This window comes from Macaca fascicularis, chromosome 3 (genome assembly GCF_037993035.2).
Source record: "Macaca fascicularis isolate 582-1 chromosome 3, T2T-MFA8v1.1".
NCBI lineage: Eukaryota > Metazoa > Chordata > Mammalia > Primates > Cercopithecidae > Macaca > Macaca fascicularis.
In genome coordinates this window covers 25,719,247-25,735,121 of record NC_088377.1, presented here as the reverse complement: position 1 = coordinate 25,735,121, position 15,875 = coordinate 25,719,247, and the positions used below count along the sequence as shown (strand labels likewise).

At 32.7% G+C, this 15,875-nt stretch overlaps 1 protein-coding gene across 4 annotated transcripts in view; it reads left to right on the top strand.

Annotated features, from left to right (window-relative positions):
* NCAM2 (neural cell adhesion molecule 2) overlaps positions 1 to 15,875 on the top strand; it is a 570,634-nt gene that overhangs the window by 502,769 nt on the left and 51,990 nt on the right. For 3 of the 4 annotated variants that reach the window (XM_005548903.5, XM_065541469.2, XM_065541470.2), the window contains exon 15: positions 8,259 to 8,439. In XM_005548903.5, the coding sequence (XP_005548960.1) occupies positions 8,259 to 8,439 (181 nt within the window). Of the gene's footprint in view, positions 1 to 8,258; positions 8,440 to 15,092; positions 15,833 to 15,875 lie in introns of those variants that run through there. The other variant, XM_005548906.5, reaches the window with a different exon arrangement.

The following is a 15,875-nucleotide window of genomic DNA, read 5'->3' as shown; positions in this document are numbered from 1 at the left end:
TAGTGCTTTCCAAATTAATTATACTTTACCAGATTGTGTTTAAAATAATTGCTCCATAGTAGTGTGTGGGTTAATTTTCAATATTTTCTCACAAATCCCCAATTTTCTAAATTATAATATTGCTGCTTCTAAATTCAAACATCTACATTCTGAGGGGTAATAAAAAATAAAATTGGATTTTGAATGGCATATTTTAATAATTAATTTTAGATATCAAATCATTTTTAAAAATTTTAAAAATTAATACTCCTTTCAGAGGACAAGTGTTTGTCCCAGCTTTCACACTCAAGTGAGTTCTCTTGGCCATTCTCATTTGCACATTTGTAAACTCGGTAGAAGGAAGATCATTTTTTCTAGGGACGTAGGCTTGGCCAGAATTCATGAATTGGACTGGTAGAACAGACTTTCCGTGCAGATTGTTGCTCACAATTCTAGGATGAAAAAATTTATTGTACAAAATACTGGGGATAGTAACAGTTTGTAAGGAATTCTAATAAATCCCACAGTGGACTCTGAAATGCAGTGACTAGTTGTGAAACAACGTGTTGTATGTTTTTAATTGTACTATATTGTTAGTAGTGGCCCCAGTCGTTGATGTAAACAAAAATATTTCTTGAGTAGCACTACATCTATTTAGAGCAAAGTAGAGTCACCAAATGGAAATAATGACATTTTAGGCAGCCATATATTTATGTATACATATACATAGTTTAAAACGTAAATTACTATTTTAAAAATCTGACTTCAAATTCATATTGATTTCTTTAAATGTGGACTAGAATTAATATTTTTGAGAAGTTATGTGTGAAACACAGATGGATAGAAATAAGTAAGATTTTAAGCACAATAAGATTAGTAAGATTGAAGGGACTCAAGTTCATATAATGGTACTCAATAAATTTTACCTTTGCATATAGTTGGTAAGTTATAGTTGATATGGCTTAGTCATAAAGTTTAAACAAGAACAAATTTTGTCTCCAGTAAACTTATACCTTCCGTTTTCTCTCCTTTCTCTTTCTCCTCCCAACCTAATGGTAAATGTGCCTGGTTGGTTCCCATTTCCCCAATGTCTGCGCTTACCACTCTGATAAAAGTATGTCCTTTTCCCTCCTCTCGTTTCTAATTTCCAACCCTTTCTAACTCCAGAAGTACTAGAGGATCTGTTTTTCATGACACATTGGAAATGATTGATTGTATTAGTTCATACATAACTATAATTGTCTGATCAATTACTAAGTTATCCACCTTAGAGCTACTTTCATTTTAACAGGGGACATTGTTTTAATAGTAGAAATTTAGGCACCTATGGCAAATTTTATAAAAGGAGTGGTTCCGTATCCTTTGTATTACGAGATAGGCATTGCTCACTCTTGGATATTTTGTATTTTGTAATTAATCAAATATAAAGTGATACTTTTTCACATTTTTTTCAAGGACAACATTGAAGAATTTGAGTGGCTTGTATTCAAATAAAATGAGAAGCTTGTCAGCAAAACAGGAAAACTAGAGAATTTGAGTGACTTGGTGGGGAGAGGGAACAGACATCAGAATGTAATTCATAACGGTCTAAACATGGATGGCAGCAGTACTGGACAAGAGGCAACCCCTCTACCACTGTCTCATCTCAGATCAACTGCCCAGCTCCTAAGGCTTCAGATAGAGCCATCCTGGCACAGTTTCTCTTGACCATATCACTTGATAGTATGCTTTCTAGTTTCATCCATTAAAATACTCTATATATCCCTGTTTTGTCATCTTCTCTTCTCTTCTCCACCTCCTCCATCCTGTCAACATCATGCTCTGAGGATCCAATTGCAGATACCATGATTGAATAAAAAGTGAAATAACTACTTCAAAAAAGTTCTTGATCATCTGTTCTTTTCATATGATATCTATTAGGTTCTCAAACTACATGAACTCTACAGTGTAGTAAAGTGCAACTGAATAACTTGAAAAATGGTTTAGACATATTCAATATATTTTTAATAAAAAATGAAGAAAAAAGTACATAGAGGAATCTGGAAAATAAGGAACATCTCTAAGATTTTCACTTCTTGATTTCTTCTTTGGCCATCTCTTTCAACTCCACTGCGCACAGGGCTATATTCTGAGAACAATGTACTTCTGACAATATATTCCTTTTATGACTTGATTTCTAGCAAACAATGAATCTAAGCCTTTAATTTGGGTTTCACTGGGAAAGGACAAGAATAGCTATATCCTACTATAGAAAGTGTAAAACTTCCCATAGATTATGAACCAGGAAGCACCATTATTCTGTCAACCTGTAATACAGCACATGGCTTTGTTCACTCACCCATTATGAAGACAGAATTTATTAGAACAGAACTAGAGTAATAAAAGCAGAATTAGATATCTCTGTGGACTCTTCATGAAAATTAATGTCTCTAACAATAAATCAGTAAGTTTAAACCATGCGTTTGGAAAGTAAAGACAAACATATTAATCTCATGAAATGTTTGGAAGAAATCATGAAGTTATTTTTAAGTCTACTTTGTACTTATAGTGTCAATCTAACTTCATATAATTTAGTAAATAGATTTTTACATGCTTCCATGAGTTTTTCACCATTTTATTTCTAATTTGATGATAGCTATGGGATCATACCTATCACTTAGTGTTGGCATATTAAATACATTTCCTTAGCTAAAATAATTGGTAGCTAAAATCAATTGTGAGGAAGTACTATAGGGACTAGCATTTGTAAGTCTTAATTGAACTTTTTAAGTAATTTGGAGTCCAGGAAGTTGTACACTATCTCAATGTCCACAGGATAAGAAAGGTAATTTTGAAAAGGGCATTAAAATAATAAATAAGTAAAATGAAGCTTTGGTTCTTAAGAAAATGTATTTTCCAGTTAATAATGTTTATGTATGTACATGGAAATGTATTTAAAGCCATTATAGTTTAAGTTTAGAAGTATTTTTAAACAATAAATACTTATGGACATTAAAGAGTATCAAGCATTTTAGTAGTTTTTCTTTGCTGTGAGTTAAGAGAATGAGTTTTGTTTTTCCTTGTATGTATACGTTATCTGAATGAACAAATACAGCAATAAATCAATAAATAAATTAGCTCATTATGTAATTATAACTATATTATAAATAGTATTATAAATCGAATAATTAATATGGGAGACAAGAAACACAAGAAAAAATGCACTGCCAATGTTTATAGGTATGAGAACACAGAAAGTAATGAATAGGAAAAATTAGATTTATTTTGCCTTAAGTACTATGTGGGTGGTGGAGACTAGGAACAGATTATGTAGGACCTAATTAAAAAAAAAATTTACCAAGCATCAGCACATGGAACAAAGGCAAGTAGAATTTGTTATGATCATGGAAAAAAGATTTAAATTTAGAACTGCTAAAATCTTCAAACCTTTAAATCTTCCAAATGTATGTGTGTGGTGTATATATATATACACCATATATACACCACACACACACATTTGGATATATATATAATTTTGTATACAATTTGATGTTTTAAGCTGAAGATTAATATCCTTATCAAAGGACAACTTTTTGTCCCAGGTTCCATGCTAACAATGATGAGTACCTGTTTGTTTCTTTTGGATATTCTGATATGGAGATTTTTGTGCCTCTACCCAGGACAGCTCTGAAGGACTCACTGGTCTCTCGATGAATCTGACAGTGCCATGCTATTCAAGCCAGGTCCCTTGGCCCTTCTCGTTTGCCCATTTGTATTCTTCTTGAATTCTGTAAACGGTCTCTCTCTCTGTGTGTATGTGTGTATATATGTATATGTACACATATACACATATGTGTATATGTATATATATATTAATATATGCTTGTTTGTCTATATATGCAATTATATATATAAGGTATATGTGTAGATATATATTTTTTATATATATAAAATCCAGATTAATCAATCACCTCTCTGACATTCAGAGTAGCAAATGGAGTTTTAAATGCTATCTGGGCCTTCTGTGAGGTCATGTAAGTATGAATACCTGAACCATGCTACCAGGGAATCCAGGACCCGGGACCTGCTTTATATACATACAAAATCTTAAATCATACGACATGGGAGTCAGAGGAATCTATGCTTCATCTCGCTTATATGAGCTCACCTTCTCTATTGTCGTCTCATTTTAAAATTATTCAGTTTATATTTAAAATGATGTTGGTGATACACTTCATGAGACTTCAAAAGGAGTCAGTAAACTGTTTCTTGTTATGAATAAAAGCATCAAGGAGCCCCTGAAAATGAGAAAATAGAGACCCTTACACCTTGCCTCTAATCTCCTCCCTGTACAGATGATAGCCAATATTTTCCTAGATGCTGATAGTATGACTTCAGAATCATTATTAAGAAGTGCCCTGAATTGCCATGTGGCCCGCTATTTTCTGACCAAAAAAAAAAAAAATTGCTTAAGAGAAGCTATACCAAAGCCAAATGACCATTTTTTTTCAGTAGCTGCCCTTCAACATTTAATTGGCTTATTAATAATGGCCGTATTCAGCAAATCATCTCATTAAGTTACCTAGGGGAACGTTTTGCAACTAGATTATCTTAAATTGTTCCCTAGGCATTTAAACTTTGTAAATTAGACAGTCTACAGATATGCATACTTGAGATTTTGATGCCAGGGGAGTATTTGGTAACACCCACTTTAATTTTTTTCCTATTCCCTAGGAATAGCAATTAGGGGATTAAAATGCCTTCTTGCCTAATGTTGAAAGGAAAATGAAACTGATTTATATTGGGAACATGTTAGAGCTCCCTTTGGTTTCTTATACTATCAGCCCAAATACTTAGAATGATGGAGGGCCCTTTAATTTATCATCTTGTTAATTTACAAGAGACTGTCTTGTGTTTGTACAGAAGTTTTACCTTAAATGCCTAATTTCCAAAAATGATATTTTTGAAGTATTACCTGAAGGACATGACATCTATCTATTCCTCTAAAGAATACATTTTTTTTTTGGCCTGGAATAATTCATATCTCAGTTTTTGGCTTATTTTCTGGCTCTTTCACCCACATCTTCACTCAGATACAAAGCAAAACTGAATTCCAAGTATTTCCACGAAAATACTTACTCACATCAACCACTTCATCGTTACATAGAAAGTACTGAATAACAGGTAATGCGAGGGCCACAGGGACATGCAGCTGTCTGCTGCCTCATGGATCCCTTGTCTTCATACCACCCTTCCGTGTCCTTGCCATACACCCCTTCCTTGCCATATATGTGTGTGTATATACACAATTTATAACTTATAAAAATACATGCTATTTGTATATATGTGCATATTCATACTGAATATGCTATAGGTAGCATATACAATTACATGTTATATTTGTGTGTGTGTGTGTGTGTATATATATATATATACATATACATCTAATGTATCATCTCAAATTACTTTTGGGTTAACTTTTTAAGGTTTTTTGTTATATATAAGTATATATTTATTTATTATTATACTTTAAGTTGTAGGGTACATGTGCATAACGTGCAGGTTTGTTACATATGTATACTTGTGCCATATTGGTGTGCTGCACCCATCAACTCGTCATTTACATCAGGTATAACTCCCAATGCAATCCCTCCCCCCTCCCCCCTCCCCATGATAGGCCCCGGTGTGTGATGTTCCCCTTCCTGAGTCCGAGTGATCTCATTGTTCAGTTCCCACCTATGAGTGAGAACATGCGAAAACAAAACAAAACAAAACAAAACAAAATATCCCTAAGAATAGTTGCCTCTTCAGGCTCAGACGCTCAGCTACTCTATGGGCAACCCCCCTGCCACCTCCCGCTGTTGCAGAAAAAGCCATGGCAGCTTTTCAGCCAAGATTCTTTAGACAGGAGAAAAGTTCCACCCTTAAGTAGAGAGCAGGGAACCATACAATAGCTGCATCTACTTGGCGCTGAATTGTTTGGAATAAAGAAGATTAAAACACTTTAAAAAAAAAATAAGTATATATAACACATATATAATACATTATAATGCATATATAATGCACATATAGATACACAATTTTTAAAAATTTATTTGAAACAACTACAGTGTTTGCTTATACATCTCTCAGTGATTATGCATCTAAGGCTTAAAATCATTGTGTTTCTTTTTGGATTTAAAGCTGTGTAAAAAACTGACACCTTCTTGTCATTAGCTCAGGATAAATGAAAAGAAAAATGGTGCTAGCGTGTATTATTTCCAGTAAGGGTGATATCACCTCCCCACCGGTGACCTGCCTAGCCCTTGACTTTATTAGGTATTACGTGCCTCCATTGCACCTTCTCATTTTTCAAAGGCCTCATGTCTTTCTTCTGGGCTGGTTTGTAAACTCCAACATGAGGGTACTGCACATGTCTTGGTCACTTGTGTTCACGCCTTCTAGAAAGTGCTCACTAATCAATTAACTGAGTAAATGATTGATGAATGAGTGGGTGAAGACAGAGGGTGTTGGGATAGCTGTGGCTTTTTAGCATAGCTGCCTTAAGCATTTCAAAATTGCAACTAGGTTTGTTTCTCAACCTTACTGTTCATTGATAAACTTAGAAAAGTTACAACTTCTCTTCTCAGTTATTCCATCATTCATACACCTCATAATATCTTAAGTAGTACTGGCTACAGGCCATTTTTATAAAAACATATTCATAAGTTTCAAAAATCAAGGCAAGTGCCTCTTGTGTATATTGATAACTTGTACTTCTTGTTCATTTAAAACCAGGGCTTCGTTAGGGGTTCTAATAGCTTCAGTTTTACATGAAATAGCAAAATAGGCCAAACTTTTCTGTTCCTTTGTAATGGAAGTTCTACATCACCAACAAGTTTATTTCCTTTGTAATGAAAGTTCTATGTCACCAAAAAAATAATTAACTAGAAAAGGAGAATAATAGTGTGGTATCAAAATTATAATATCTTCTTGCCTTCTTTTGAAGGACACTCCATGTTTGAGTACTGTCAATTGAATGCAATCATGAATTTAACTTTCACAATTTTATTTTAGAGAACAAATAATTGTCATCAAAAATGGAGAAAACATAGTTTTTTTATAGTCAAAGAAGCAGTGTGAAGTTTTGCCTCAACATAGAATAATATAGGACTGAGCTATGAGGTTAAAAGACATGTCTGCATCTGTTGTTCTAGACAGGCTGTAATTTATCTATACTTATACCCTGGGAAAGTACGATTTGCAGTTGCAACGATAGATTATTAGATACATGATTCCAGAGAAAATGTTTCATTTCCATACAGTTTTTATGGAAACAGTTATATCCTAAAATAGCTGTTATTTGTTTAAGTGGTTATGATCTCTAAGGCCCTGAAATACACAACCTACTCAATTTTCCTCATTGCTCTCCCAAAAAGCTGACAGAAGCAGCTGCTACTATCCTTTTTGTTATAAAGAGGAGGAAGACAAGCCAGAAAGGTTAAGGAAGCCTTCTGTGTTGAAATTGTTAATGTGTGGCCCAACCCAGTAATTGCTCTGTTTTAGAAAATTTCATTTATAAAATTATATCCATTTATATTTCATTAGTAATTGTAGTTCTAATGGTAATTTTATCAAACAAAGGGAAATTCAAATGTCATATGGTCAAATTTATATTTTAGAAAAGCAGCGAGATAGTATTTAAGTGTAGAATGTTTGAGAATAGGATGGCATTGTTTTATTTTCTTTTGCTAATGATATATTTAAAACTTAGTAATTTTCTTTGTATATTATTTTCTTATGTCATAAAACATGATAGTAGTAAAAAATACCAGTGATAATTTAAATCTATCAATCATATCCAGACTTTATTTCAAGACACTTTATCTTTCTTCCCCCCAAAAAACTTTAACAATAGTCCCTGGCAATTCTTTTAAAGGACATATTAAGTTTTTTCTGTATATCATGTTTCATTTTCCCATTCACATAAAGATTAATAATCAACAAAATGGCCAAAAAGCAAACTGCTATATGTGAAATAAAAAAATCTTAATGGAGGTCAATTGTCAACCACTGAATAAAGGATGAATTACAAAACCACTTTTTGGCTAATATAAACAACATCATACTTTATATAGAAAAATGTTAGAAATAATACTGACTTCATTGACACAGCAACTTCATGTATTTCTGTGCCTATCAAACTTGTTCCAGTATCCAAAATAAGTATATTGTTCCAATTCCAATATAAATTATTTTTCTAAAAAGGTGCAACTTTAGTGTATGGATATTTACAAAATGCATTTTTATTGCTTTCACAGAAAGATAAGGAAGACCAATGGCTAGAGAAAAAAGTACAGGGAAATAAAGACCACATCATTTTGGAGCATCTCCAGTGGACCATGGGGTATGAAGTTCAGATTACAGCTGCCAATAGGTTGGGATATTCCGAACCAACAGTTTATGAATTCAGCATGCCACCAAAGCCCAACATTATTAAAGGTAAGCAAAACTATATTCTTTTTAGACTGAGCAATAAACATGATACCACCTTTTTATAACCCTTATTGACTTTTCTTATTAATAATTAAAACCAACTGAAATGTAAATTCCAGGTTCTAATTATTAGTGTGACGTATCACACACAAAGTTTCTCATCGCTCTTGCCATAGGGTAGTGCTTAATTTGCAAATATATTTTGACCCCATTCATAGCTGGAGTGGTGGGGAACGAATGAATAGGAGAACATAGAGAGTAAGAGTGACTGATGATAGTCAATGTGAAAAGTGTCTATTGAGACCATATGAAAGCTTTACTAAGAAGACAATTTCTCAGCCAATCATGTGGAGACTGGTGCTCCAATTCTTGTTAGATTTGAGCCAACCTGTGCCTGATCAAGCAGGTTGATTTTGGAAACATAAAATTAGTCACAAAGAAAGGCAGGAACAGCCACAAATATAATTCCATAAAGACCTATACCTAGAGTTTTAAGAAGGCTCATAAAATGGAAGAACACTGTAAATCAGCTTTTGCAACACACTGGTTAGATTCTACCATTGATAGGTAACAACGCTTACATTGTTACATCTTAGTAAGTTAGTAACATTATGAAAGTTCACAACAGGGATATTAAACTTTTATTCAGATAAATGCTCTTGAAGTAAAGATAAAAAATTTATTCTGACTCAAAATAACACTTAACTCTGTTCATGAGTTGCCAAATTGTTCATATTTCTACGTTTATTTTCCCTGTTATTACTTTTAATATTTTAATTTTATGCAGACATGTACAGATATTTATGTATCTATAGTATATTCTTTATTTGTACATATATGCAGAAAAGAGCAGCATATTAATCCATGAAACCAAGATTTATTTGTCTTATTATATTAGAGTATAAGTATAGATATATAATATTTTTGAAACGGGAAAAGAAATAAAACTAGCTAGTTCAACATGTTATTAAACCCTCTTGTAATTTCAACTTGATGTTCATTTTATATATTATGATTTTGTTATATCATACATCAGTTGTTTAGTAATTGAAAGCAGTTTTATATGACTAATCTTTCAATTAAAAAGTAATTACCATTGGTTATAAGGTTTAAAAGTAATTGATATTAGAGCTTTGTATTGCTAATATTAATTCATAAATTCTACCAAATTATAATTTAAAATTAGGAAGTAAAAAGTCTCTGGAAATAACATGGGTATCTTATATTTTAATGACTTTTTTATTATTTTCAAAGCACTTCCGCATTAATTATCTCATTTTATTCTTAAATCTGAGCTGGATAAGGAAGCATTATTCTCATTTTACAAATATGATTTTAAGAGGTTGAATGACATGTTTGAGGCCAGAAATACTTCTAGTTATATGACAAATCTGATGCCTTTACAAGATAACACATCTAAATAAGAATGACTGAATGTACAATCGAGTTCATTACATCTCTATGTTTGAAACATCAGAAACTACTTCTACAATTGTAATGAGTATGTAAGTAGTAATTATATTTCATGCAAATATCAGGAACATGCTATACATGTTCCCATACTGAGCCAGAGCCTCCTCCAAAGGAAAATTGCAACAGTATACTACAATCTCCCACATTTTTAATTTAGTGTATATATTTGGAAACATAATGAATTAACTTAATTCATTTAATTTAATAATGTATTAAATTTAATATTATATGAAATAGGTAACATAGATAAAACATGAAATCAAAAAATAGATTTTACACAGATTACTAAATGTTACACCCCCAGTGACCCTGCTATCTTTATGAGAAAATGTTGGCCCAGGGCGCGGTGGCTCACGCCTGTAATCCCAGCACTTTGGGAGGCCGAGGCAGGTGTATCATGAGGTCAGAAGATGGAGACCATCCTGGCTAACACGGTGAAACCCCGTTATCTACTGAAAATACAAAAGACTAGCCAGGCGTGGTGGCGGCGCCTGTAGTCCCAGCTACTCGGGAGGCTGAGGCAGGAGAATGGCGGGAACCCGGGAGGCGGAGCTTGCAGTGAGCCGAGATGGCGCCACTGCGCTCCAGCCTGGGGGACAGAGCCAGACTCCGTCTCAAAAAAAAATAATAATAATAATAATTGTTGATGATAAAAACCAATAATACATATAAACAAAAGGTGGAAAAAGTTAAAAGGTAATAAAAACAGATATGAAGGCACCAAAGTAACCAAGACATGCTGTGATTCATTTCCTCTCTCTCTCTCTATATATATTTTTTCAATTTGAGAAACTCGTGTCCTGAGAGCTTGTAGGCAAGACCTGGAAAGAAAGTGGACAGAATTCTGGTTTATACTCCCAGATTTGTTTCTGTCACATAACTTGTCAAAATAACTGTTTCCTCATCTCTAAAATGAGTTTCTTCTGGTTCTGCAATGTTAAGATGTGTTTGTTAATTTAAGAATTTATTGGAGTACTTCTTTGTGACAAACGCTTGAATGAGTACAAAGGATTTAAGGATTTATCTGTGAAAAATACAGAACTGACCCCTGTCCCCCAAAATCTCCACAATCTATTAGGGAAAGACAGATATTCAACATGAGTTAGAATAACAAATAACTGCAACTAAGAGAGATTTTTCTTAGAAAGTGGGTTTTCAAAGGAAACGTGCAGGAATGAACTTTCCAGGGAAAATGTGTTACATGGAAGGTATCTCTGAGACCAGAAAGAGCATGATCTGATCTAGGAGCTGGAAAAGGCATGTCTGGAAGAGAACCTGAAAGTGTGTGACTGAAGATAAGGTCAGAGAGGGAATGCAAACCAGATAATTCAAGGGCTTCTAAAAACATAATTGTAAAACATCTTCCAAAAGAAGTAAATAATTGTAAGCAGAAAAGTTGTATGAAAAGATAGGTATTTTAAATAGATTATTATTTCTCATATGGGTAAGAGCAACTGATGGATGAACAGCGGTAGAAAAAAAAAGAGAATGAAAAAATTCCCAACACATTGTAAGTGTAGACTAATCCTCCCGTTGCAATAGATTGGATTCAGTCAGTAATGACTTTTAGGTTCCTTGCTTGGGCACCTAGAGCATTGCTGATGTCATTTCTCAAGGTGAAGAATTTTGTAGGAGAAGCAAGATTTGAAGAATGAGGGTCAAACATCAGATCCATTTGGTATTTGTTAAATTTGAAATATCAAATTGTTGGTTAGATATGTGGGTATGGAAATGAGAAGATAACCACGGCTTGGAAACATACCCCATGATGCTGTCAGTGTTAACAGGTGAATGGTATTTGAGTGAGGATAAACCCATCTAAGCAGTGCCTAAAATCTCTGAAGAGGGGTTGATGTCTGTAGTACTCATTTATGTTTGCTAGTAACTAGAAGGCTGACTGGCACAGCATTGATTTCCAAAGAGTATTTCTCGAATTACTGAAGAGTAGCAAGAAGTTAAGAACTGAGTCCCAAGGAACTATAACATTATACTGGAAGAAGAAACCAGACCACTCCACCCCCATCATGAGACTAACACTTTACAGACTTACTGGCAAAACACGAGCATAGTATCTTGGAAGTTAAAAAAGGGTCATATTTCAAAAAGAATACATGTAAAGTGTCCAATGCTGCCGAAAGGTGAATGGCACTGAACCAGAACAGATGTGAAGTATCCCTATCACATGCTGCTTTGCTGACGTCATTGGGAGAGAAATTAGGTACAAGTGGGCAGAGGATTGTATGTGAGGTTAGGGAGTTTAGACTCCATATTTATTTAATGCTTTCAGGAAGTTTTTCTAAGGTGAGCAGAGGTGGGGAAAGGCCAGTGTTAGAAGGTCTTTTATGATGAAAAATGCTAGATGAAACAAATCAAGTAGTCATGGAGAAATCACACATACAGACACACAGACAAAGTCATCTGAGAAGGTAGGAGATGGTATTCACCCCTCGAATCTATGCAGCTGATACAAAGCCAACACAACTTATCAAAACGGCGAAAATGAAGTATTTACTTTATTTGTAAAAATGTCGCAGATTCGGCAGGGCGCGATGGCTCACACCTATAATCCCAGCACTTTGGGAAGCCCAGGCAGGTGGATCACAAGGTCAGGAGTTTGAGACCAGCCTGGATAACATAGTGAAACCCTGTCTCTAGTAAAAATACAAAAATTAACTGGGCATGGTGACACACGCCTGTAATCCCAGCTACTCAGGAGGCTGAGACAGGAGAATTGCTTGCACCCAGGAGGTGGAGGTTGCAATGAGCCAAGATCACGCCATTGCACTCCAGCCTGGGTGACAGAGCAAGACTCCATCTTGAAAAAAAAAAAATAGTTATAAAATCATGTCTAATTTACTGTTACTGACACCAGCTTGCTAAGGCCTCTTGGAAAGTCATATCAGAAACAAACCGTAAATTAAGAATTGTTTGATTTAGATCTAGGTTTTGTGAGGCAACTTTAAAGGCTGTAATGATGGGGAATTTGGGAACCTTCCAAATCTTATGGCGTTAACATTATATATTTGCAAAATATGAAAAAAAGATCATATAATTTTATATGATTTTATTTTTCATTTTAAAATAAAATATAAATTCAAACATATTAGAAATAAGTTACCTGTAATAAACTAGCACATCTTAAGTCTTTTCATTTAAGTTAGAGAAGATATAGAGTTCAAAGGTTAGTGTGGTTTTAATTTATTTTTGTATTTCATGCATTGTAGACTGTCAAAGTAAGTTTTCTGGAATTTCGAATTTAAAAACCCATTACTTATGTGCATTAGGTGTATTTAACTTTTTGTAAACAATAGGCTAAGTCTAGAGAACATTTACTTGTTGGACTAAAGCACTATTTTTTCTTTTTTTTCCCACCTACTCCCTTTACATTCATATAAAATTTTACATTGATAATAATTTTTCTTGTAAGTATGCTACTGGAGACTACATTTCTTATTAGTTTATAATTGCTTTTTTAAAATTTTGTAATTATTAATATTTTTCATTTTTTAGTTCTTATTAAAGATGTGCTTATTTTGAAAATGTATTTTGATTTATATGAAAACAGAGTTTCCATAATCAATCATGTTCCTTTTTGGAATATTCATGCAGCATAACTCCATCTTATTTTATTTTACAAGAAACAAGAATATTGGGAAACTATAGCAGATTAATTGTTATAAAATGACTACCATATGGATTTCAAGGCTGCTAGCATGGCATTTATTGATTTGTTGTATAATTTTAATGACTAAAAATACTAGTAAACTGCGGAACTGGATATAATCTAATGTTTAAAAAAAATCCTTGGATATAAATAAACTTACTTTGAAAAACATTTTCACCATTTTTTTTGGCCTGCCACATGTTTAATAACATTTTTATTTAACCAAAAAAGACCTTAGTATCTTTCAGCAATTACTTCCTCTTTTTCCTGAAGACATGTCTAATTTTAATATTGACTATCAATATAATTTGATGACAATAATTCTATTCAACATTTTTTATATCCAATGATAAAATAATTCTACTGTCTAGGAACATGTAATGCATACATTATACATACAAAATAGTTGTTTAGATTTAACAAGCTAAAAAATATATATAAATCACCACAAAAAATATTGCTAAAATATTTCAGTTACTTTGTACTTTCATGGGCTTTTAATTTGTACTTCCAATGAACCATACAGTAAAATTATTTTGATGACCTCCACTCTAGTTTCAAACAATAAATCTTTCATCACTAGATAATTCAACATGAACAGAAAACAACATTCAAGCACATGGTGAATATGAAAATATTATATTAGGGTTACATTTATGGTTGTTTTAGAACATAAGTTTCAAAATTCTAAAACAATGGTGAAATAGAAGTCCAATTACCTGGGGAAACTTTATCTTAACTCTCTGGAATCTGGAATTTTCAGTCTAACCTAAATATCGATACTACACCTGCAACAGTATTTCCGTAGTTTAGCATGTAATGAAAAAGTAGGTCTAAAAATTATTTTTATAATCTTTGGTTCCTAAAATTGTTTTAAAAGAGGTGCAGTGACATTTGTCTGGAGTTTACCTATGGCCAATAGGTTAATGCTTCTAGCTTCTATGCTTATTGCAAATTTTCATTATGTGAATATGCAATTTTCATTTATATTTGTTAGTAGTTTGTTTATTATTAAAATATAACTGCTTTTATTAAATATATTCTAAGAAATCATGGTAGAAAAAATTACCATCAACCATTGTAGGATATATTGAGCTCATATTAAAAGTAGCTCTGTGAATTCACAAGTAGCACAGAAAAATGACTGGTGACTTTTTTCTTGTTGTTTACATTTTCAACTTATAAATGAAAGATATTTACATGTAAAGGATCAATGACAGAATTAATGTCTGAGTAATCAGAATAAACGTCAATATTGACCTTTGTCTGTTTTTAGTATGTGACAATATATAGAAATGTTTTATACATGATTTTAGCCATTCTTGGCTTGTATCAAAGTATTTTTGTAGGTTTGCATTAATTGTTAATGACTTTGTGTAAATCTTGCATTAATTATTTTCTCTTTTTTTCTTTCCTGCTGTCACGTTTTTTCTCTTTTTATTTTCTCGTTTGTAACTCTACTCTTTATTTTCTTAATTATTTCATTCTTATTCTATTTTCAAAAACAATTTTCATCATGCAGATAAATGCTGTGAAGCAAATAAAGGTGAAAATGGAAGCCAGTCATGGCAGCTGAATGCTGCTGGGTTTTCTTTCATTATAGCCATAAGTTTGTCTTGTGTGTTTTAATGTCATTGTTATATCATATGATATATCCTCTTATGCCCTGAAAATTTTTTTAAAAAGTAATAACAAGGCTAATCTAAAATTATAATAAAATATTTTCTAAGGTCAATTAATTATGCATGTATCTTCACCCATGAACGATTAAGCTTTTTCCCCTTCCCCCTATTGTCAACCTTTTAAGTGGATAATTTGTCAGAAAATCAATGAAGGAGATTCAATCGGGATTGTTACTTTCAACTACCAGTTCACTGCATAACATACTTTATTCTAAAGTTTCCATTAATTCCTAAAGTTGACCTTGTTAAATATCATGTCACTTGTACTTGAAACTTAAACTTTTGCTACATCTAATCTTTCATTATTATTTTGCAAATAATGAAATATCCATGGCCATACTTTGTGAAAATCATAATTTTATTATGTAGAATTGTGGATCACTTTTATTGCTTTTTTACTGTTGCTTTTAAGTGTAAGTTTCCAACTTTATGAACATTTCTAATATTTCAATGTGTTTACCATTTATATAAAACATAGGCATTATATTTTATTAGATGTGTATCCCAATTGTATTGTTTATTTTCCCTTTGTTGAACTAAAATGTCTTAAGGAATAAATGTGAAAGTTTCCTATTTTAAATTTGAATACCAATTAATGTTTTTACATTAAGTGAAAATATCTC